The following is a 25,140-nucleotide window of genomic DNA, read 5'->3' on the forward strand; positions in this document are numbered from 1 at the left end:
AAATGACTAGCTCAAGCTAGCTGTTCATAATGAAAACGTCTATTTATTTATGAACATAACAGTAATCACCCCCCTTTAACTTTTGTTTAAACTTATACACTCCTAAAGTCATGCAATATAAGTTTCATCTTAGATGCTATTGTCTAAACCCAGTTCTACAGGAATACAATTCATATGTTGCTCAAGCTGTTTTGCACAGATGTGGTTCTGCCGCATTATGTACTCTCTCTCTCTTTCTCAGTGTGTCAGCTGTGGCTCAGTGCTAGCACTCTCGCCGCTGAATCAGAAAGTGCACATGCGAGGGCAGCATGGGGCCTCACTTTAACATCTCATCTGAAAGACAGCACCTCTGACAGTGCAACACTCCCTCAGTACTGCCCCTCCGACAGTGCAGTGGAGAGCTCCTTCAGTACTGCCTCTCCGACAGTGCAGCATTCCCTCAGTACTGCCCCTCCAACAGTGCAGTGCTCCCTCAATACTGTCCCTCCAACAGTGCAGTGCTCCCTCAATACTGTCCCTCTAATAGTACAGTGCTCCCTCAGTACTGCCCCTCCAATAGTGCAACCCTCCCTCAGTACTGCCCTTCCGACAGTGAAACAAGTACTGCTCCTCCAACAGTGCAGCACTCCCTCAGTAATGACCCTCTGACAGTGCAGCAATCCCTCAGTACTACCCCTCCAACAGTGCAAGTGCAACGCTCCCTCAGAACTGCTCCTCCGACAGTGCATTCCCTCAGTACTGACCCTCCAACAGGGCAGCGCTCCCTCAGTACTGCTCGTCCAACAGTGCAGTGCTCCCTCAGTAATGCCTCTCCGACAGTGCAGCACTCCCTCAGTACTGCCCTTCTGACAGTGCAGCACTCCCTCAGTACTGCCCTGGGAGTGTCAGCCTAGATTTGTGTGCTGAAGTCTCTGGAGTGAGACTCAAATCCACGACCATCTGACTCAGAGGTGAGAGTGTGACCACATTGAGCCACAGCTGACTCAAGCAACAACAACAACAACTTATATTTATATAGCGGCTTTAATGTAGTAAAACATCCCAAGGTGCTTCACAGGAGCGATTATCAGATAAAATTTGACATCGAGCGACATAAGGAGATATTAGGACAGGTGACCTATAGCTTGGTCAAAGAGGTAGGTTTCAAGAAGCATCTTAAAGGAGAGAGGTAGAGAAGCAGAGAGGTTTAGGCAGGAAATTCCAGAGCTTAGGACCCAGGTAGCTGAAGGCACAGCCACCGAGATTGTTGAGCAATTATAATCAGGGATGGTTGTGGAGCTGAAGGAGATTACAGAGATAGGGAGGGGCGAGGCCATGGAGGGATTTGAAAACAAGGATGAGAATTTTGAAATTGAGGTGTTGCATGACCCAGAGCCAATGTAAGTCAGCCAGCACAGGGGTGATGAGCGAACAGGACTTGGTGCAAGTTAGGACATGGGGGGCAGCTGAGTTTTGGATGACCTCAAGTTTACATAGGGTAGAATGTGGGCGGCCAACTAGGAGTGCGTTGGAATAGTCAAGTGTAGATGTAAGGCATGGATGAGGGTTTAAGCAGCGGATGAGCTGAGTCAGGGGCGATGTTACGGAAGATTGGAAGAATTTGTTGGGTTAACGTGCGGTGTATGGGCAATCCCCGCCCTCTCTTGCCGCCCTGCTGACCGCGCGCGGGGCAACAGCTGGCGGTTGACAGTTGGCAACGCGCAATGCCCCGCCCCCCCGTTACCTGGCGACCAGCCACGCCCTCCTCCTCACGGACGCAGCAGGCCGGATTGTCACGTGGCCTCCCCCCCCCCCCCGCCGCCCCGACCGTGCGTCCCGTCGGGATCACACGGCACGTTCCACCAACCGGAGCGGAGCTTTTCACACCCCATGACCGGAAGTGAAACTGCGGGGCGGAAGAAGAGGGGAGGAGGGGAGTTGAGTTTTAAACTGACCGCGCGGCCCGCTGGAGGCGCTGAGTTGGTCAGAGGTGGCGCTGGGAGATTTAAAGCCAGGAGCGGCGGGGGAGGCAGCAGGTGGGAGCTCGGCGGCACCGCGGTTTATAGAACTAACCGGCCGGTGGTCTCTCGCTGCGCGACTATTTATGTGAAATGGGTGGGGTGGTTGTTGTTGTTGCTATGCGACGGTGCCCAAGTGTTGCACAGAGTGTTGTCCACGGGCACCAGTGGCCGCCCCCCCCCCCCCACCTATCTCTCTCCCCGGGAACCCGTGCGGCCCCCCCGCCCCCCAATCTCTCTCCCCGGGTACCCGTGCGGCCCCCCCGCCCCCCATCTCTCCCCGGGTACCCGTGCGGCCCCCCCGCCCCCCATCTCTCCCCGGGTACCCGTGCGCGCCCCCCCCCCCCCCAATCTCTCTCCCTGGGTACCCGTGCGCCCTCCCCCATCTCCCCGGGTACCCGTGCACGCCGCCCCCCACCCCTCTCCCGGGTACCCGTGTGCGCCGCTCCCCTCCCCTCTCCCGGGTAACCGTGCGCGTCGCCCCCTCCTCTCTCCCCGGGTACCCGTGCGCGCCGCCCCCCTCCTCTCTCCCCGGGTACCCGTGCGCGCCGCCCCCCTCCCCTCTCCCCGGGTACCCGTGCGCGCCTCCCCTCTCCCCGGGTACCCGTGCGCGCCGCCCCTCTCCCCGGGTACCCGTGCGCGCCGCCCCTCTCCCCGGGTACCCGTGCGCGCCGCCCCTCTCCCCGGGTACCCGTGCGCGCCGCCCCTCTCCCCGGGTACCCGTGCGCGCCGCCCCCCCTCCCCTCTCCCCGGGTACCCGTGCGCGCCGCCCCCCTCCCCTCTCCCCGGGTACCCGTGCGCGCCGCCCCCCTCCCCTCTCCCCGGGTACCCGTGCGCGCCGCCCCCCTCCCCTCTCCCCGGGTACCCGTGCGCGCCGCCCCCCTCCCCTCTCCCCGGGTACCCGTGCGCGCCGCCCCCCTCCCCTCTCCCCGGGTACCCGTGCGCGCCGCCCCCCTCCCCTCTCCCCGGGTACCCGTGCGCGCCGCCCCCCTCCCCTCTCCCCGGGTACCCGTGCGCGCCGCCCCCCTCCCCTCTCCCCGGGTACCCGTGCGCGCCGCCCCCCTCCCCTCTCCCCGGGTACCCGTGCGCGCCGCCCCCCTCCCCTCTCCCCGGGTACCCGTGCGCGCCGCCCCCCCTCCTCTCCCCGGGTACCCGTGCGCGCCGCCCCCCTCCTCTCCCCGGGTACCCGTGCGCGCCGCCCCCCTCCTCTCTCCCCGGGTACCCGTGCGCGCCGCCCCCCTCCTCTCTCCCCGGGTACCCGTGCGCGCCGCCCCCCTCCTCTCTCCCCGGGTACCCGTGCGCGCCGCCCCCCTCCTCTCTCCCCGGGTACCCGTGCGAGCCGCCCCCCTCCTCTCTCCCCGGGTACCCGTGCGCGCCGCCCCCCTCCTCTCTCCCCGGGTACCCGTGCGCGCCGCCCCCCTCCTCTCTCCCCGGGTACCCGTGCGCGCCGCCCCCCCCCTCCTCTCTCCCCGGGTACCCTTGCGCGCCGCCCCCCTCCTCTCCTGTCCTTTGACTCCCTGCTCCCCCCCCTTCCTGTCCTCTGGCCCCTGTGAGTATGACTCGTTTCACTTTATTGCAGGATATCTTAGCGTCCAGTGCTGTACCTGCCAGGGGTTGCAAGGGGACTCCTTCCCTTTGCAGCGGTGTTTGTTCACACTGCTCAACTGTGAAACGCAACACCGACTGCTGCCCTGTGATTTCCCCACCCCCACTTATAATAACACAAAAGTATTTAGCGCTTCAATTAACCTGCTTCTTGAGATTGTTTTGCTTCTCGAACCACCACAGTGAGAGCCTAATGCCCTCGCTTACCAATACGACCCTTTCCGTGTTCTCCAGCACGAAGTGGTCGCATTGTCGGGGTGAATTCATGAGTGGGCGCGAAGGCGTAAGCAGCAAGTAGGTCCAAGGTTCTGTTTCCTTAACATACGCTGACCTAGAATAGACTCCATAATTGAACTCTAAATCAAATAATTTTATTTAAAGGAGAATTTAACTTTGTAAGTGCAGTCATGTCTCTTAAGTCACTTTCCCATGGATTCCTCTATACAGCCGTTTTAGACCGCGTGGAGATCAAGGCATTTTCCCTTGCGACTGATTTCTCCATATTATTGAATATTGTACTAGTATTTACTTTTAAATCCTGAAAACTTTTATTTCTGTTTACTTAAAAGATTTTAAAATATGTAGGGACAAAAAAGTTATGTCCGCTGCAGATTTGCAAGACCCTATGCGACGTTCCCTGGACGGGACTGGTGACCACTCCCAGATTGGTCAACTTAGAACTAGCAGAGGACCAAGGAATATAATCATCCCAAGATTGTCTTCTCGGCAAAAGCAAAATCCTACTGCTAATGACATTGAGAGGTAATGTAGCTGTTGTAACCCATGGAAATAGACATTGCACGTTGTAACATTTGCATATTGATTTATCATTGGCCCGCAGGCATCTGTAAGGAATACCTATGATATTCACATGTAATCACATGCTGAGTTGTCATTGGCCTGCAGGCATCTGTAAGGACTGCTATTGTTTGGAAGACCCAGGGGGTCCTGACTCCATCTTGTCCACACGGTGCTATATGAAAGTTCACAGACCTGATGCTTCATTAAAAGAGTTTAAACTGTAATACTCCATTGTCCTGCAATTTATTATTTTTGTACAAAGTGTGCAAAACAAGACATGGTGTCAGAACAGGGATTTGAAATGGACATCGTTGGAGCTCCCTTACCTCGAATGAATTGGGAATCTTTGAACTTAGAGAATGGTGCAAGTTCAAGCAACACGTGGAGTTAATGTTCTCGGGTCCGTTGAAAAGCAAAGGGGAGGAAGAAAAATGCAGCTACCTACTCCTGTGGATCGAAGAAAAAGGGAGAGACATTTTTAACACATGGTCTCTCACCGCGGATGAAGCAAAGGTACTGAAAAGTTATTTTGACCGTTTTGAAGCATGTGTGATGCCCAAGACACATACGATATTTGCTAGGTACAAGTTTCAGGAGAAAGTACAAGGAGCTAGTGAGTCGTTTGAACAGTTCGTGACTGAGTTAAAACTGCTGGTAAAAGACTGTGCATATGCAGATAAAGATGAGATGGTCAGAGACCGCATCGTGTTTGGAATACATTCAGCTAAAGTGAGAGAAACTTTTGAATGTTGGGTCCGGGCTAACTCTGGACAAAGCTATGGACATAGCTAGATCGCACGAGATAGCCCATGCACAGTTGAAAACCATAACCGGCGCCATGAGCAGCTCAAGTGAACAGACAGTGCACGCAGTTAATAGACACGCACCAAAGAACACCACCCAGAGAGCGTGTTTCAGAACAGAAAGAACAGCAAGAGTTCTAAAAATGGGCGACACCGACATAAAACGCTTCAAAAACTGTGGATATTGTGGAAACAACTGGCATGGACAAAAGGAGTACTGCCCTGCCAAAGGAAGGCAATGTGGTAAATGGAACCACTTTGCTAAAGTTTGCAAGACTGTTTTTGGAAAAACAGTACACACAGTGAGTGACAGCCAAATGCCAGATAGAGAGCCAAATGCAGAGGAACTGTTTATTGATTCTGTGTCACAGAAAAAAAACATTTCAGAGACTGAGCAAGCCTATGCCGATATTGAAATAGGAAAACCGGGCAAAGAGCTTAAGTTTAAACTAGACACTGGATCTCAGGTTAATTAAGGATGGTATTTGACTAAAAACAAGGGCATATAAGGTAGCCAAATCTAGTGGGAGGATAGAGGATTGGGAAAACTTTAAAAGACAGCAAAAAATAACAAAAAGATTGATTAAGAAAGGGAAGATAGATTATGAAAGTAAATTAGCAAAAAATATAAAAACAGATAGTAAGAGTTTTTAATAGTTATATAATAAAAAGAAAAAGGGTGGCTAAAGTAAATGTTGGTCCCTTAGAGGATGAGACTGGGAAATTAATGGTGGGAAATATGGAGATGGCAAAAACACTGAATATTTTGTATCAGTCTTTACAGTAGAAGACACTAAGAATATCCCAACACTGGACAAACAGGGGGCTATAGGGGGGGAGGAGCTAAACACAATCAAAATCACTAAGGAAGTGGTACTCGGTAAAATAATGGGACTCAAGGCGGATAAATCACCTGGACCTGATGGCTTACATCCTAGGGTCTTGAGGGAAGTGGCGGTAGGGATTGTGGATGCATTAGTAATTTTCCAAAACTCCCTGGACTCGGCAAAGGTCCCAGCAGACTGGAAAACTGCTAATGTAACACCCTTATTTAAAAAGGGCAGTAGACAGAAGGCTGGAAACTATAGACCGGTTAGCCTAACATCTGTGGTAGGTAAAATTTTGGAGTCCATTATTAAGGAGACAGTAACAGGGCATTTGGATAATCATAATTTAATAGGACAAAGTCAGCATGGTTTTATGAAGGGGAAGTCATGTTTGACAAATTTGCTGGAGTTCTTTGAGGAAGTAACATATAGGGTGGATAAAGGGGAACCAGTGGACGTAGTGTATTTAGACTTCCAAAAGGCATTTGACAAGGTGCCACACAAAAGATTATTGCTTAAGATAAAAAATCACGGGATTGGGGGTAATATTCTGGCATGGATAGAGGATTGGCTATCTAACAGAAGGCAGAGAGTTGGGATAAATGGTTCATTCTCAGACTGGCAATCAGTAACTAGTGGTGTTCCGCAGGGGTCAGTGCTGGGTCCCCAACTCTTTACAATCTATATTAACGATTTGGAGGAGGGGACCGAGTGTAACATATCAAAGTTTGCAGATGATACTAAGATGGGAGGGAAAGTAGTGAGTGAGGAGGACATAAAAAACCTGCAAGGGGTCATAGACAGGCTAAGTAAGTGGGCAGAGATTTGGCAGATGGAATACAATACTGGTGTAATGAAATCTGTTTGTCTTGATCCTGTATTCGTTTTGCACTCATGTATATTACCCTCCCCCACTGTGTATAGTTTCACTTCCTCTTTCCCGACTAACCTGGGAGGTTCCAGGTCTTGGCTCTTGGCTCCGCCCCGACTTCTCTTACATAAAGATCCCAGGATCTGTATGACTCATTCCTGTGAACCAGTCGGCGTGTTGAGATGTTAGCTCTGATCTTAGTGATTAAAAGCCAACTTGTTTAAGTCTATAACTTCTAGTTTTGTGGTTATTGAAGGCCCATCAACTGGAAAGTGAGGTTATGCACTTTGGCAGGAAAAATCGTAGAGCAAGTTATTATCGTAATGGCAAGAAACTGGAAAGTACTGAAGTACAAAGGGATCTGGGGGTCCTGGTGCACGAAACTCAAAAGGTTAGTATGCAGGTGCAGCAAGTGATTAAGAAGGCCAATGGAATGTTGGCTTTCATTGCTAGGGGGATAGAATATAAAAATAGGGAGGTATTGCTTCAGTTGTAAAAGGTATTGGTGAGACCGCACCTGGAATACTGCGTACAGTTTTGGTGTCCATACTTAAGAAAGGACATACTTGCTCTCGAGTCAGTACAAAGAAGGTTCACTCGGTTAATCCCGGGGATGAGGGGATGGACATATGAGGAGAGGTTGAGTAGATTGGGACTCTACTCATTGGAGTTCAGAAGAATGAGAGGCGATCTTATTGAAACATATAAGATTGTGAAGGGGTTGGATCGGGTGGATGCGGGGAGGATGTTCCCGATGATGGGTGAAACTAGAACTAGGATAAGGGGCTGCTCTTTCAAAACTGAGATGAGGAACTACTTCACTCAGAGGGTGGTAGGTCCATGGAATATGCTGCCCCAAAAAGCTGTAGAAGCTACATCATTACATAAATTTAAAACAGAAATAGACAGTTTCCTAGAAGTAAAGGGAATTAAGGGTTACGGGGAGCTGGCAGGAATTTGGACATGAGTCTAGGTTCGGATCGGTCATGGCCCTGTGGGTAGCGGAGCGGGCCCAGGGGCCGTGTAGCCTGATCCTGCTCCTATTTCGTGTGTCTAATTCTGTTAGATTCAGGAGATGGTTCTGTGATAGTAGATTGGCGGTTAGGATCAGATTAGCCATGATCTTATTGAATGGCGGAGCAGGCTCGAGGGGCCGATTGGCCTGCTCCTGCTCCTATTTCTTATGTAATTCCTCTGAGTGAGTATCACAGCTTGAAGGATGAGTGTGAGCTACAGCCCACCTCACGCAGACTGACCAGCTATGGGGGTGAGCAGCTCATTGTAAAAGGCACATGCATGATGAGTTGCAAGTACAAAGAAAGCGACATGATGTTGGATTTTTACATTGTTGACACTCAAGCACCTCCAGTGCTAGGTCTAAAGGCATGTTTAGACATGGACCCTCGTCAAGCTAGTGCTATCATTGACAGCACCAGTTGAGAAGCAGACAGTCATGGAGGAGTTTGCTGATGTTTTCAAAGGAATCGGACTATTCCCAGGTGAATGCACTATTCACCTTGACCCAGCAGCAACCCCTGTGGTTTGCCCACCGAGAAGGATACCCCTTGCTCTACGTAGTCGCATGAAGGAGGAGCTGCAGAGCATGGAAATCGTCCGGGAAACAGAACCGACAGAGTGGGTCAACGCATTAGTAGTGGTTGAGAAACCACGTACAGGCAAGCTCAGAGTCTGTCTCGACCCCAGAGATTTGAACAAGGCTATCAAACGCCCTCACTACCCTCTACCAACGCTAGATGACATCACACCCAAGCTAGTGGGAGCACGTTACTTCAGTGTAATGGACGCACGATCAGGATACTGGAATATCAGGCTCACGGAAGAGTCATCTAAGGTAACAACGTTCAACACACCATTTGGACGCTACCGATTTCTGCGTTTATCATTTGGTCTTAGCTCAGGATGAATTCCAGCGGAAGATCGACGAAACCTATGAAGGCCTCGACGGAGTAGTTGCAATCGTAGACGACATCTTCATCTATGGCAGGAATAGAGAGGAACATGACAGGAACCTCCGTGCGATGCTACAAAGATCATGGGAGAAAGGTATCCGGCTCAACCCAGAGAAAAGCATAATCGGATCCACCGAGATCAGTTATTTTGGGCATCGCCTCAACAGATGGCATTAAGCCGGATCCAGAGAAAATCTCCGCCATCAAGAAGATGGAGCCGCCGAAGAACCCCGCAGAGCTAGAGACAGTACTAGGCATGGTTAACTACTTAGCCAAGTTTGCCCCGAGCTTCTCCGAAATCAACGCACCCATGCGTCAGTTGCTCAAACAATCCAATGAGTTCCTGTGGGACACAACATGACATAGCATTTCAGAAAATGAAAGACCTAATCACGAGAGAACCAGGACCAGTTCTTGCCTACTTCGACCCCAACAAAGAGCTCTGACTACAAGTGGACGCAAGTACGGACTAGGTATTACTGCAAGAAGGAAAGCCCATCGGCTACGCTTCCCGATCTCTCTCAGACAATGAAATCAACTATGCTCAAATCGAGAGAGCTATATGCAATCCTGTTTGGATGTAAGCGTTTCCACCAGTACGTCTATGGCCGACAAGTCATTGTGGAATCCGACCACAAGCCCCTCGAGTCAATCATGAGGAAACCACTAGCCGCAGCCCCACCAAGGCTACAGAGAATGATCCTTCAGCTACAGAAGTATGACTTCACAATCATTCACCGTCCAGGCAAAGACATTCCTGGCAAAGACACGCTCTCCAGAAAGTCTCTTAGCTACCAGGACAGCAGCCTCAGTGAAGGCATGGATGTGCAGGTGCACATGGTGTACAACAGCTTACCTGTGAGTGACTCAAAACTGAAGGAGATCCGAGCAGGAACAGAGAAAGATGCACAACTCACACTGCTGAGCAAAGTCATACATGAAGGATGGCCTGAGGAAAGGAGGAAATGCCCTCAGAGCATATCTGAATTCTGGAACCACAGACGAACTGTCACAAATCAACAAAATTGTCTTCAAAGGGGAGAAAATCATAATTCTTACTAGTCTCAGAAGCGATGTTGACAAAAATTCATGCTGGACATATGGGCATGGAAAAATGCAAACAAAGAGCACGTGACATTGTTTTGGCCCGGAATGTGCAAACACATTGAGGACGTTGTCGGAAAATGTTCCATTTGTTTAAAACGCCACTCATCAAATGTCAGAGCCCATGATACCTCACCGTATCCCAGACAGGCCCTGGCAGGTCGCGGCAATGGATCTGTTCACATGGAACAACGTCAGCTGCAAGCAAGTGCATGCAAAACGTGTACAGAGACAGCAACACCAAAAGAGATACTATGACAGGTCAGCTAGACTACTGCCGCCGCTGCGCAATGGAGAATCCGTCAGAGTCCAGGAGCATGGCTACTGGAAGCCTGCAGTCGTCATCCAGCCAGTTGACACTGAGCGATCGTATCACGTCCGCACCCCAGAAGGACAGGTGTACCGCCGCAATCGCAGGCACCTCCTGAACACCAAGGAACAACACCACACAAGGTCGGGACGAGAGGTCAAGCCTAGAGTTATCCTTGACTTGTGAACTGCCAAAGGGTGTAGGCGGATCGTTGCCCTAAAAAAACTGTACATCGTTATTGAAACGTTGAGATGTTTTCAGTGCTAGTTAAATGTTGAGTTTACTTATGTTGATGCTACTGAGAACATTATGTAGAAGACAGGTTCAAAAGTAATGCATAACATTTTTCTTTTAAAAGAAAGGGGATGTAACATTTGCATATTGATTTATCATTGGCCCGCAGGCATCTGTAAGGAATACCTATTATATTCACATGTAATCACATGCTGAGTTGTCATTGGCCTGCAGGCATCTGTAAGGACTGCTATTGTTTGGAAGACCCAGGGGGTCCTGACTCCATCTTGTCCACACGGTGCTATATGAAAGTTCACAGACCTGATGCTTCATTAAAAGAGTTTAAACTGTAATACTCCGTTGTCCTGCAATTTATTATTTTTGTACAAGTGTGCAAAACAAGACACACGTCAAACAATTAATCATACATATATGACAAATAAGGGATAAATGATTAATAATCCACACCATATTTGACATCATTCTGTATTTTCAGTACTGTTTTTAATATGACTGGAAGAATACTCCAGGAATGAAAATATCCTTTAAGTAATGATTGTGGATTAGTTTGAATCAAAGTGTTTAAAGTTTGTTTTTTCTAATTTGTGCTGAATAATTTTTATTGCCTTTTAAACCAAAGCTCGCCTGCCCACTGGGTGGATGTAAAAGATGTTACATTGCTATTTGAAGAGGAGCAAGGGAGGTCGTTTCTCCCCTCCCCGTGTCCTGGCCAACATTTATCCCTCAACCAACCCTACCACAAACATGATCTGCTCATTTATCTCATTGCTGTTCCTGTGCACAAACTGGATGCTCTGTTTCCCTATGTTACATCTTCAAAAGTACTTCATTAGCTATGAAGCGCTTTCGGACGTCCTAAGGTCGTGAAATATGCTATATAAATGTATTTGTTAAATTTCTTTACTCAGATTGCAGAGTACCATTCAGCTCCAGAATCAAATGGAACAGTTGCAACCTGGGGATGGCGACTGCAGTTCTACAGATCTCAGGTGGAAGCTGAACAAAGTGGAAAAGGAAAAATTGGAACTAACCAGCAACTTTAATGAAGAGGTAGGCTTGTAGAATTATTTATAGGTTTGTCTAGTTTGTATGAAATTAGTGCCTTTATTGCACCATGCAGACAGTGATCTGAATTGAGCAAATTGGTAATTTTTTGTAATTTTTCTGCATATTTCTCATTGTTGATCTCCCTGTTATATTGGTGCCTGAGTGGGTGACCTTTCTAGGTGTTCTACTTTTGAAGATCAGTCATCCTCTTGGGATTGCCTCATGGTATTGATTAACAATGACATTTTGCATTTATATAGTATGTTTAACAAAGAAAAAAATCCTAAGATGTTTTGGAAGAGGGAAGGGGTGAGTGCCGAACCCTTGCGGGAGGATTAGATGAGATAATTGAAGGCTTAGTTAAAGAAATATGTCTTGGGAAGGTTTTTAAAGGTGGTGAGGGCGATGGAGCTGGAGAAGTTGTAAAGAGTAGAACTGAGGTGGCTGAAAGTGGAGTGGGAATGAAGCGTGCACTGGATGTCAGAGTCCGGATTGGAGGAGCGGGAGAGGATGTAAGGTTGCATAGTTGCTGCTCAATTTGTAGATGAGGATTTCAAGATCCATTGGAAGCCAGTGTGGGTCACCAGAGATAAGAATGATTAGTAAACGGGGCTTAGGCGGCCTGTGAAATTTTAAACCGCTTGGAATTATAGAAGGTGGCGATCGGGATGGATCGAAGTGTTCAATTGGTACATTTTTGTTCTGTAGTAGCTCTCCGTGTAATCCATGCTTTTGTGTGATGATGCTCACATGAAAATTAATAACTGATAACTTTAAAGTTATCATTGTAATTGACTTGTAAGTTTTATCTACATTACATAGATTGTGATGTACTGAATGTTGAACATTTACTGTCCTCTTTTATGCCCTTCTGCTAATGGTATTCCAATGTCAGTTACTTAATCACACTTACAAGACAAAACTCATGCAAATACCAATTGCCTCACCTCTGTGCAGTAGCACTGAAGATGTGATGTCTGTCTATACTCTATATATAAGATCTTAATCTTACATTTGCACATACCACTTGTGTTAACTTTTTCCATTATCAGTGTGGACATAGAAACATAACATTAGAAACATAGATAGGAGCAGGCCATTCGGCCACTCGAGCCTGCTCCGCCATTCAACGAGATCATGGCTGATCATCCAAATTCAGTACCCTGTCCCTGCTTTCTCCCCATATCCCTTGATCCCTTTAGCCTTAAGAAATATATCCAACTCCTTCTTGAATATATTTAATGAATTGGCCTCTACTGCCTTCTGTGGTAGAGAATTCCACAGGTTCACCACACCCTGGGTGAAGAAATTCCTCCTCATTTCTGTCCTAAATGGCTTACCCCTTATCCTTAGACAGTGACCCCTGGTTCTGGACTCCCCGACCATCGGGAACATCCTTCCTGCATCTAGTCTGTCCAGTCCTGTCAGAATTTTATAAGTTTCAATGAGATCCCCTCATTCTTCTAAACTCCAGCGAGTGTAAGCCCAATCGACCCAATCTCTCCTTGTACGTCATTCCTGCCATCCCAGGTATCAGCCTGGTGAATCTTCGCTGAACTCCCTCCATGGCAATAACATCCTTCCTCAGATAAGGCGACCAAAACTGCACACTATACTCGAGGTGTGGTCTCACCAAGGCCCTGTACAACTGCAGCAAGACATCCTTGTTCCTGTACTCCAACCCTCTTGCTACAAAGGCCAACATACCATTTGCCGCCTTAACTGCCTGCTGCACCTGCATGCTTACCTTCAGCGACTGGTGCACAAGGACACCCAGGTCTCGTTGCACTTCCCCTTCTCCCAATCTATTGCCATTCAGATAATCTGCCTTCCTGTTTTTGCCACCAAAGTGGATAACCTCGCATTTATCCACGTTATATTGCATCTGCCATGCTTCTGCCCAATCACCCAACCTGTCCAAATCATCCTGGAGTTTCTCGGCATCCTCCTCACAGCACACACACCCACCCAGCTTTGTGTCTTCTGCAAACTTGGAGGTATTACATCTAGTTCCCTCGTCTAGATCATTAATATATATTGTGAATAGCTGGGGTCCAAGGACCGATCCCTGCAGTACCCCACTAGTCACTGCCTGCCACTCGGAAAAAGACCCGTTTATTCCAACTCTTTGCTTTCTGTCTGCCAACCAGTTCTCTATCCAAGTCAATACCTTGCCCCCAATCCCATGTGCCTTAACTTTACACGCTAATCTCTTATGCGGGACCTTATCGAAAGCCTTTTGAAAGTCCAAATACACCACATCCACTGGTTCTCCCTTGTCTATTTTACCAGTTACATCCTCACAAAATTCCAGTAGATTAGTCAAGCACGATTTGCCTTTTGTAAATCCATGTTGACTTTGTCCGATCCTGTCACTGTTTTCCAAGTGCTCTGCTATTACATCTTTTATAATTGACTAGCATTTTCCCCACTACCGATGTCAGGTCTATAATTCCCCGTTTTCTCTCTACCACCTTTTTTGAATAGTGGGGTAACATTAGCTACCCTCCAATCCATGGGTACTGTTCCAGATTCCATCGAATGTTGGAAGATGATCAGCAATGCATCTACTATTTCTAGGGCCACTTCCTTAAGTACCCTAGGATGTAGATGATCAGGCCCTGGGGATTTATCGGCCTTCAATTTCCCTAACACCATTTCCCTACAAATACAGGTAGACTACCTTTTATCCGAACTTCCGAAAACCGAAACCCTCTATATATAAAAAAAAAAACAAAAAAAAAACGAAGGTTTTTTCGTTCAGCGTAAGTCGTGCGCACGACATGACCAGAGTGGCGCACGACTTACGCTGAGCAGAGGGTCAGCGTAAGTCGTGCGCACGACCCCGACCCCTGCCGACGACCCCCCGCCGACCCCGACTCCCGCCGACCCCCACCGCTGACCCCGACGACCCCCACCCCCGACGGCCGACCCACCCCCGACAAATTTCCCAGTCTTATAAAATACCTTCCGAAATCCGAAATTTTCCAAAAACCGAAACACAGCTGGTCCCGAGGTTTTCGGATAAAGGATAGTCTACCTGTACTGGTTTCTTTCAGTTCCTCCCTCTCATCAGACCCTATGTTCCCTGACATCTCTGGGAGGTTATTTGTTTCCTCCTTTGTGAAGACAGAACCATAATATATATTCCTATATGTATAGGAATTTGTAATAGAAGCTGCCTATATAAACTCACCAGACAAGTACAGACTTCTACCTGTGAGTTGCTGTCGTGTCTTAGTATTGTCTCCACTGCAGCGAAACTCCTTTGCTGCCACCAACTCTACTTTGCTTCCCAAATTGCTGCATGTGTTGTCAAAAGTATTTTATAAGAATAAGGACAGAATGTCTAAGATAGGGACTGAATTATATCTGCATGCCCTGGTCCAATTATTCTCATCTTCGAACCCCGTTTCATATGAAGGCTACACTCCTTCCAAATCCTCATTCTCTACAACCCGCCCAAGTACCATGCTAAGTTTTTTACCGAAATATTTTCACTGCTTTCTGTCTTCAGCCATCTTATCTTTGGGGGTTTCAATCTCCATCTCAACTCACCTTGCCCTCTCTCCTTTGAGTTCAAAGCCCTCCTGTACTCTCTTAACCTCTCCCTCCATATAAATTCTCCCACCCATATTTGTGGTCACCCCTCTACCTTGCCATCTCACGTGGCCTCTCTATTCCCTTTGTCGCACAACAAACCTTATCGGATATTTTCTTAAAAGTCAGACTTGATGCTGTCATGGAGATTGTCATGTAGCACACTGGAGATCTCAGTTGCACAGCCAGTAGTGTGGTTATTTGAGATTGTATGGCTATCTTGAGGCTGTGCCTCTTGCTGTTTGTAGTGGAGCTGCTCTGGGGTACATACGGCTGTCATTGATGTCACTGGGGAACCTTGCTTGGGAGTCAGCTGAGTGACGATTGAAGTTGAATTTCTTTTAAAGTTGCAATATCTAAGAAAACACTTCTCTGAAAGGGAGTTCATTGAACAAAATATTTCTCCTTTTGAAGAAACAATTTTTTTTCAGAATCCAGTTGATATGCCTGGTGTTTGATGCCCTGTTCTTTATTTTTAATTGTATAGTCTTAATATTTTGGGTTGTAGGCTGGCTGTTTATGTGCATTCTGTAAAGATAATTAATTGACCAGTTTGAAACTTACCCTTTTCATTTAATTTTCTGTTTTGTGTGTTTTGATGATTTAATATCTACAATGTTTAGTCTGTAGACCTCCTGGGGATTAAGTTGGAGAAAATGTGCAAACGTATTTTTCTATCAACATGTATTGCATATGAAATGTAAAAAGGTAGCGTGGGAAAGGATATAGATTTTTTTCTTATGGCACAGTAGCAAATGTTTAAATTTAATTGATTACACTTCGATCCTGCTATGGAAGCAAGTTTTAGTGGATACTCTCCATGCTGTTCCATTGTTGACCAGCCACTTCCCCAGGCAAGAACATGCCCTTCAACACTGAGGTTCAGTATTATCAAATGCAATGCTGTGGGAGAAATTGCATTTTATATTTATTGTAAGTGCATTTAACGTGTTAATCCCATTTTATTTCCACAGCGTTCAACATTTGAAAGCCATGGTGCTAGGCTGCGAGCACAACTGGAGAAAGGAGAGGCACTACGACAGACCCTGGAGTATGAACTAGCTGTGGCCAAGAAGGAAGCCAGTGTTGTGCGATGCACTTCAGAAGACAGAATAGACACTATTCACAAAATACATGCGCAATTGAAAGGTACAAGAAAATCTAATGTTTCCAGAAATTGTATCAGAAACTGGTAGTCATTTTTGTGAATTAATTTGTATTGCATATTGTAAAACTATAACTTTGTACATTACATAAAATTTCAGTTACATACCAAATTTTCAAATTACTGTACATTACAATCTATATGATTGAATGTAATCTAAATGTGAATGGAGCAAAAATCATGAAGAATGAGTAACCAGAACACTGAGCAATGAAACACCTAATTTCTTCCCAAATCTGCCATTCATGAATCAGCAAGCACACAAAATTTGATCAATCAAATCACTCAAACAATTTCTTTTGATTTTTGGCTGCCATTTTCCTTCTCAACTCAGATTGGTGTGTACAGTTAAAAATAACATGCACATATTTAAAAAAATTATATTATCGCATTTCCTGTCCACCACATCATATTTCAAAGGCTACAAAGTATAACGAAACAAAGGCGGTCACTTTATACAGGACCTAGAATATCTACGTGACTTTACCAAACCTACTTAATAAAAACAAGAGAAAGAAAGGTGGGGTTCTGACCTGCACACACAGAGCAATTAAACTTTGAGCTTACTGAGGTGTTAGAGGAATGCAACTTCACCTTAGCAGCATAATATTGGCTTTGAATTTGCAGTCGGGATGACTGTGAACTGGTAGCGTTCATTATCATTCTGCCTTTGAAGAAAATGGTACAAGCATTAGAAGAAAATGATACAAGGAACTAACTTCAAATTCTTAAGTGTTCTGACCGCAACTTTGGGATTTGGCACATGTGCAGGCACATGCAGAAATCCTGAATTTGCGCTCTGTCATTGACAGATCCGACTCCGGCTGCGCTGTACGCAGCCCTCCACCCCCACCCCCCAACAGAACTGGCAATCTATGTAATGGACCAAATCGGGGAAACTGACAAACTTTGGCTCTTCTGCAGTGAGTATGCTGTTAAATTCCCCACTAAAGGCTAGACTCAAAAGGATTAGGTGTAACTGGGGTTTTAACAGCGTATTGACGGCAAATCAAAGGTTAAGGGCCTGGAAAACTAATTTTAATTTTGTGCAGTGTGAATTTTGTCCATTTTAATAAAAAAAAAATGTTCCCAGCTGCTGTGGAAACATTGTGTGCATGAGAGAAACATTTCCTGTGAGGCCTATACCCTTTTTAGTATCAGTAAGGAATATAAATGAATTTTGCTGTATTACAGTGATGGGTGAAACACAGTGATGTGGGCAGTGTGAACACTAGAAACTGTCTAGTAATTATTAAGTCTTTGAGGGACATGAATTTCCAGGTTGATCATGAAACTTGAACAATTTACAACCATCATTTGAACACTTAAGAATTTGAAATAACACCAGGCAACACTGGAAAAACTCAGCAGGCCAGGCAGCATCGGTGGAGGGAGAAACAGAGTTAACATTTCAGGTCGATGACCCTTCATCAGAACTGGAAAAAAAAAAGCAGGAAATGGAAAGCAAGTTTGGGGGCTGGGAAAAGGGGGAGGGGATGAAAGAACAAAAGGGAAGGTCAGTGATAGGATAGAAAGCGGAAGAGATTGAGAGACATTGAGATATTCAAGGCAAGGGGAGGTGGAAATGGGACAGGTTAAGGAACAAAGGATGGCTCTAGCTGGGGTGTGAATTGCGCTGGTGGAATGAAGGACAGCTGAAGGGAGGGAAGAAAAAACAAAGTGTGGATAATAAAAAAGAAGAAAATATATATGTGTGATAGGGGCCGAGGTTATGATCTGAAATTGTTGAACTCTTATGTTGAGTCCAGAGGGCCTAATCGAAAGATGAGGTACTGTTCCTCGCGCTTATGCTGAGCTTCCGTGGAACAATGCAAGAGGCCGAGGGCTGTGAGGTCTGAGTGGGAATGGGGCAGTGAATTAAAGTGACAGGCCACCGGGAGCTCGGACTCCCCCTTACGGACTGAATCTGCGTTTGGTCTCCCCAATGTAGAGGAGACCACATCGTGAGCAGCGAATACAGTATACTAAATTGCAGGAAGTACAAGTAAATCGCTGTTTCACCTGGAAGGGGTGTTTAGGGCCCTGGACAGTGGGAAGGGGGGAGGTATAAGGGCATGTGTTGCATCTCCTGCGCTTGCACGGGAAGGTGCCAGGGCAAGGGGTGCTGGGGGTGGTAGAGGAGTGGACTAGGGTGTCACGGAGGGAGTGGTCCCTACGGAATGCTGAAAGGGGAGGTGAGGGGAAGATGTGTTTGGTGGTAGGATTGCGCTGGAGATGGCGGAGGATGATCTGTTGAATGTGGAGGCTGGTGGGGTGAAAGGTGAGGACAAGGAAGTCTTATCGTGGTTCCGGGAGGGAGGGAGGGGCAGGGGTGATGGCAAAAGTTCGGGAGATAGAACGGACACGGTCAAGGACTGTGTCCACCACAGTAGAGGGGAATCCTCGGTTGAGGGAAAAGGAAGACATGTTGGAAGCACTGGTATGGAAGGTGGCATTGTCGGAGCAGATGCGGCGGAGACGGAGAAACTGGGAGAATGGAATAGAGTCCTTGCAGGAGGCGGGGTAGGAGGAAGTGTAGTCCAGGTAGCTGTGGGAGTCAGTGGGCTTGTAGTGAATGTTAGTCAATAACATATCCCCAGAGATGGAGACGGAGAAGTCGAGGAAGGGAAGAGTCGGAGATGGACCATGTGAAGGTGAGGGAAGGGTGGAAATTGGAAGCAAAGTGAATGAAATTTTCTAGTTCAGGGCGAGAGCAGGACACGGCACCGATAGTCATCAATGTACCAGAAAAAGAGGTGAGGGAGGTGTTGTGTATGTACCTTTAAGGGAATAACTGGTCTTAGACTGCAGTACCGGCAGTAACCACCCCTGTATAAAAGGCCCTAGCAGGCTTCTGTAGTTTCAGTTTCAAGCTGCCTCTTGTTCAGTAAAGTACCTGTTAACTGTTCTCCCGAAGTCCGTGTATTATTGAGGCGCGGACTTTACAGTGGCGACAAGTAAGTTCGAACTCACCTGCAGTGTGGCATCATCTCACGGGGATCTCGCCTGAAAGGAAGGTCGTAGTCTGAGCAACGGGCGTCGACCGAGGGCAACCGCCCAAAGAACCCATCGGTGTTCGGAGAATTGCGGGAGAGACTGTGGTTCCAGCGAATCGTGCTGGTAGCAGGTAGCGCGCTGACCCTTCCGGACTGCGGCGGGCTCAAGCTCGATCGAGCGGCTCTACAAATCGGGCCGCGCAGCATCGCCGGGAAAAGAAAACGAGAGAGGGTGGAGCGCACAGGGCGCGGTCGGTGCTCGAGAACAGGACAGCGGAGAGAAACTAAACCGGGGGGGGGGGAAGGAAAGCGAGACGCGCCAAAGCTGCAGGTCGCCGCCATTACCCCGTAGAACGCTAGGAGCAGCGTGGCAGTAAGGGGAAGAAGCAAAAGCGCCCAAGATGCTGAAAAGTGGCAGTATCACTGCTTTCGACAACGAGGTGTTCCAACAAGGACTTGGGACTCTAAAAGGAGTAAAGGCAACCATAAAGATTGAGGATAACGCAACCCCAAAATTTTTCAAGGCCAGACCGGTGCCATACGCGATACGCCCAGCTGTGGAAGCTGAACTGGAGAGTCTGGAGCGTTCGGGGATGCTGTCTAAGGTGGACTGGAGCGAGTGGGCCACACCCATCGTTCCTGTAATGAAGAAAGCATTGAGCAGCACGCCTGGGGAGCCAAGGAAGGTTCACATCTGTGGGGACTTCAAGGTGACTGAACCCAGTCCTGCACACAGTACAGTATCCGCTTCCGCGGATAGAAGATATTTTCGCCTCACTATCTGGAGGGAAACATTTTACAAAGATTGACCTGACTCAAGCGTATCTACAAATGGAGGTGGAAGAAGCATCTAGGAAATACCTCACGATAAACACTCACAAAGGCCTTTACCAGTACAATTGACTGGTATTTGGGGTAGCGTCGGCCCCGGCTATGTGGCAGAGGGCAATGGAACAAGTCCTGCAAGGGATCCCAGGGACCCAGTGTTATTTGGACGACATCCTGGTTACAGGCGAAAATGACAATGAACACCTTGCCAACCTGGAACAGGTGCTCACGAGGTTGCAGGAATATGGGCTACGAGCCAACCGTCCCAAATGCGAGTTCTTCAGGAGACAAATCTCGTATTGTGGCCACATGATTGAGGAAGGGTTGCATAAGTCGCCCGACAAGATTGAGGCTGTAGTCAAGGCTCCAGCACCAGAAAATGTGTCACAACTGAGGTCGTTCCTCGGGTTGGTGAACTACTACCATAAGTTCTTGCCGAATTAATCTACAATTCTGCACCCACTGAACGCCCTCCTTCAAACTGGTGTAACATGGAAATGGAGTGATGAGTGTAAGCGTGCCTTTCAGGAATGTAAATGCCTAATCACTTCAAAAGAAGTATTGGCCCACTACAACCCAACGCTACCAATTCGGTTGGCATGTGATGCGTCGCCTTACGGCATTGGAGCGGTGCTGTCACACAAATTCCGTAACGGTTCAGAGAGGCCAATAGCCTTTGCATCGCGCTCGCTAACCTCAGCCGAGCGTAACTATGCCCAGATTGACAGGGAGGCCCTCAGCCTGGTGTGGGGGGTGAAGAAGTTCAATCACTATCTGCACGGGCAGAAATTCACCCTACTGACTGATCATCAACCCCTGGTCTCAATTTTTAACCCAAAGAAGGGCGTTCCGGTGATGACGGCGCAACGGCTGCAAAGATGGTCACTTTTTCTAGGAGCACATCAGTACGACAGAGTACAAGGGTACGAAACAGCATGGAAACGCTGATGGGCTGTCGCGCCTACCGTTGCCTACAGCGGAAGAAGCACCTGCAGTGGACCCTATGGAGATATTCCATGCGACCATAGTCGAATGTTTGCCTGTTACAAACGCAAGTACTGAGAAGGAAACCCGAAATGACCTGACACACACTCGGGTCTATGATTTGACGGTGAAGGGATGGCCAGCATATGGCGACTCACTGTTGCTAGCATTTTCGCCAAGGAGGGAACAGCTGTCAGTGTGCCGGGGAACCTTGATGTGTGGATCCCGAGTGGTAATTCCACCCAAGTTGAGAGATCGAGTACTCGATGAGCTTCACTAGGGTCATCTGGGAGAGGTAAAAATGAAGAGCCTAGCCAGGGCGTTTGTGTGGTGGCTGGGAATCGATAAAGAAATCGAGGATATGACCAAGAGATGCACAGGATGCCAGAAGGTCCAAAACGCTACATCCATGGGAGTGGCCCTCATCTCCATGGCAACGGGTACACATTGATTTTGCTGGTCCATTTATGGACTCAATGTTTCTAATCGCTGTGGACGCCCATTCGAAATGGCCAGAGGTCATTAAAATGTCCTCCACCACCACGGAGAAAACTATTGCAGTCCTAAGGACCATCTTCGCCAGGAATGGGTTGCCAGAACAGATCTGTTCCGACAATGGCCCACAGTTTGTGTCTGAGGATTTCCGGAGGTTCCTGAAGAATAATGGGGTGAAACATTACACATCTGCCCCATATCATCCAGCCACAAATGGATTGGCCGAGAGGTTTGTTCAGACCTTTAAAAAGGCCATAAAGGCAATGTATAATGACGACATACCACTGCAACACAAGGTGGATAACTTCCTGTTTGCTTACCGGAATGCGACGCATGCAGTAACCAACCAAACTCCAGCCGTACTGTTTTTCAACCGGAGACACTAATGTCGCTTGGATTTGCTCAAACCAAACATAAGACGAGATGTTGAGGATAAGCAGTTCCAGCACATAAATGAGAAGCCAACCAGGAGCTTCAAGATAGGGCAACCAGTCTTGGCCCGCGACTACCGAACAGAAAAATGGCAGCCAGGCGCGATATGCACACAGCAGGGACCACTAATGTACACAGTGGACGTTGGAGAGAGCATCGTGAGACGTCATGCTGACCAGATTCTAGAGTCACAGGAACAAGCCAAACCTGTACCACAAGCATGTGCACCTGGTAATGAGCCCGAAGTACAGATTGCGTCTACCTCAGAAGCAGGGGTATTGGAAGCTGACGAACCAACCAATGACAATGAGCCAGAATTGAACCCACCGCAAGAACAGGATACTCGAAAGGCGCTATCCAGTCCGGATCAGGAAGCCTCCTCAAAGACTGAACTTATAAATGACTATTTCAGTTGATGTATATATTACTGAGAAAAGTGTAATTCTAATTAGTTATTAATTAGTTGTTAAATGAATGTTATGTACTGTTTATCTAAAAGGGGAGGAATTGTTGTGTATGTACCTTTAAGGGAATAACTGGTCTTAGACTGCAGTACCGGCAGTGACCACCCCTGTATAAAAGGCCCTAGCAGGCTTCTGTAGTTTCAGTTTCAAGCTGCCTCTTGTTCAGTAAAGTACCTGTTAAACTGTTCTCCCGAAGTCTGTGTATTATTGAGGCGCGGACTTTACAGGAGGGGACCCGAGTAGGACTGGAACAAAGAGTGTTCCACATATCCCACGAAAAGGCAGGCATAGCTAGGACCCATGCGGGTTCCCATCGCAACATCTTTGATTTGGAGGAAATGAGTGGAGTCAAAGGAGAAGTTGTTCAATGTGAGAACAAGTTCAGCCAGGGGGAGGAGGGTGGTGGTGGTGGATGGGGACTGGTCGGACCTCTGTTCAAGGAAGAAGCGGCGCGCCCTCAAGCCATCCTGGTGGGGGATGGAGGTGTAGAGGGATTGTACGTCCAAAGTGAAAAGGAGGCGGTTGGGGCCAGGAAACTGGAAACTGTTAAAGTGGCGGAGGGCGTCGGAAGAGTCGCTGATGTAGGTGGGAAGAGACTGGACAAGGGGAGGAAAAAAAGAGTCGAGATAGGAAGAGAGAAGTTCGTGGGGCAAGAACAGGCTGAAACTATTGGTCTACCAGGGCAGTCCGGTTTGTGGATCTTGGGAAGGAGGTAGAAGTGGGCTGTGCGGGGTTGGGGAACGATGAGGTTGGCGGCCGTGGGGTGGAAGATCTCCAGAGAATGAGGTCAGTGACAGTCTTGGAAACGGTAGCTTGATGTTCGGTAGTGGGGTCATGGTCCAGGTGGAGGTAGGAGGAGGTGTCAGAGTCTAGAGCCATCCTTTGTTCCTTAACCTGTCCCATTTCCACCTCCCCTTGCCTTGAATCTCTCAATGTCTCTCAAACTCTCCTGCTTTCTATCCTATCACTGACCTTCCCTTTTGTTCTTTCATCCCCTCCCCCTTTTCCCAGCCCCCAAACTTGCTTTCCATTTCCTGCTTTTTTTTTCCAGTTCTGACGAAAGGTCATCGACCTGAAACGTTAACTCTGTTTCTCTCTCCACCGATGCTGCCTGGCCTGCTGCGTTTTTCCAGTGTTTCCTGTTGTTATTTCGGATTTCCAGCATCCGCAGTATTTTGCTATCCACTTAAGAATTTGAAGTTAGTTCCTTGTACCATTTTCTTATGCTTGCGTGTGTCGAGTCAGCAGTAGCAATTTTATTATGTTTCCTCTCCATCATTAATTAGTGACATAATGACATTGATTAGGACATGATTTTGTTGCACATAGAAGGACTGATTGTGATGTAATCACCAACTCTGCAGCTGATGGAAGGAAATGCCAGTGTACATGTGTATGGTGTTCTGAAAATTGAATACTTTAGCAGGGTTACATCAGAAACCTCATGGAGTTTAGATGATATGATCTGCAGTATGAAGCTACAGCCTTTTAATAACTCAAGTGTGTCAAATAACTTTTTGTGTCTGCGTGGTGTGATTTTGTTTTAGGGAATCTTTGTGAAGCTTGTTAATGTGTGATGTTCTTCAGCGAAGGATTGATGTACATGATTTACATGAAATGTTTTGTTTTTGAAGTTTGCAACACTATAGATTAACATTGTAGATCAAAACTGCCAATAACTGGTTTAAACAGAATCTGGAATTGCTTTCTTTTCTTTTATTGCAATAATAAACAGTACAAAATTCAGAACTTCAGCAGAGAGTGGAGGATTTGGAAAAGACTCTACAAATTTCCACACAAGCAAGGGAAGATGATCAGCAGATATTCCAAAGTGAACAGGAGGATAGGGATAAGATCATTCGGAACTGTAATACAGAAAATGAGTTTCTGATTGCTGAGAGGAATCGAATTGATGCTATCCTGCAGGTACTAAATGGTGTCCAGTATTTCTTTCTAAAATCGTGTGTATATGCATTTATAAATTGTCATGATTCTGAACAGTGAGGATGATCGTGATAAGACTTCAAGAAGACAGACAGGCTGGTGGAATAGACAGACACATGGCAGATTGAAATTTAAGGCAGAAAAGTGCGAAGTGATACATTTTGGTAGGAAGAACGTGGAGAGGCAATATAAACTAAAGGGTACAATTCTAAAGGGGGTGCATGAACAGAGACCTGGGGGTATATGTGTGTAAATCTTTGAAAGTGGCAGGGCAGGTTGAGAAAGTGGCTAAAAAAGCATACAGGATCCTGGGCTTCATAAATAGAGGCATAGAATGCAAAAAGCAAGGATGTTTTGATGAACCTTTATAAAACACTGGTTTGGCCTCAACTGGAGTATTGTCTAATTCTGGGCACCACACTTTAGGAAGGATGTGAAGGCCTTGGAGAGGGTGCAGAAAAGATTTACAAGAATGGTTCCAGGGATGAGGGACTTCAGTTACGTGGATAGATTGGAGAAGCTGGTGTTGTTCTCCTTCGAGCAGAGAAGGTTGAGAGGAGATTTGATGGAGGTGTTCAAAATCATGAGGGGTCTAGCAGAGTAGATAGAGAGAAACTGTTCCCATTGGTGGAAGGGTCGATA

At 47.4% G+C, this 25,140-nt stretch overlaps 1 protein-coding gene across 6 annotated transcripts in view; it reads left to right on the forward strand.

Annotated features, from left to right (window-relative positions):
- Positions 1–1,879: 1,879 nt before the first annotated feature.
- ccdc171 (coiled-coil domain containing 171) overlaps positions 1,880–25,140 on the forward strand; it is a 311,057-nt gene continuing 287,796 nt past the window's right edge. For 2 of the 6 annotated variants that reach the window (XM_085991681.1, XM_085991690.1), the window contains exons 1-5: positions 1,880–2,015; positions 4,172–4,364; positions 11,452–11,593; positions 16,165–16,339; positions 24,290–24,480. In XM_085991681.1, the coding sequence (XP_085847807.1) occupies positions 4,201–4,364; positions 11,452–11,593; positions 16,165–16,339; positions 24,290–24,480 (672 nt within the window). In that variant the 5' untranslated portion in view covers positions 1,880–2,015; positions 4,172–4,200. Of the gene's footprint in view, positions 2,016–3,661; positions 3,893–4,171; positions 4,365–11,451; positions 11,594–16,164; positions 16,340–24,289; positions 24,481–25,140 lie in introns of those variants that run through there. The other 4 variants (XR_015078843.1, XM_085991699.1, XM_085991719.1 and 1 more) reach the window with 3 other exon arrangements.

This window comes from Somniosus microcephalus, chromosome 1 (assembly GCF_052327205.1).
Source record: "Somniosus microcephalus isolate GS21.2 chromosome 1, FLI_Smic_1.0, whole genome shotgun sequence".
Lineage (NCBI taxonomy): Eukaryota > Metazoa > Chordata > Chondrichthyes > Squaliformes > Somniosidae > Somniosus > Somniosus microcephalus.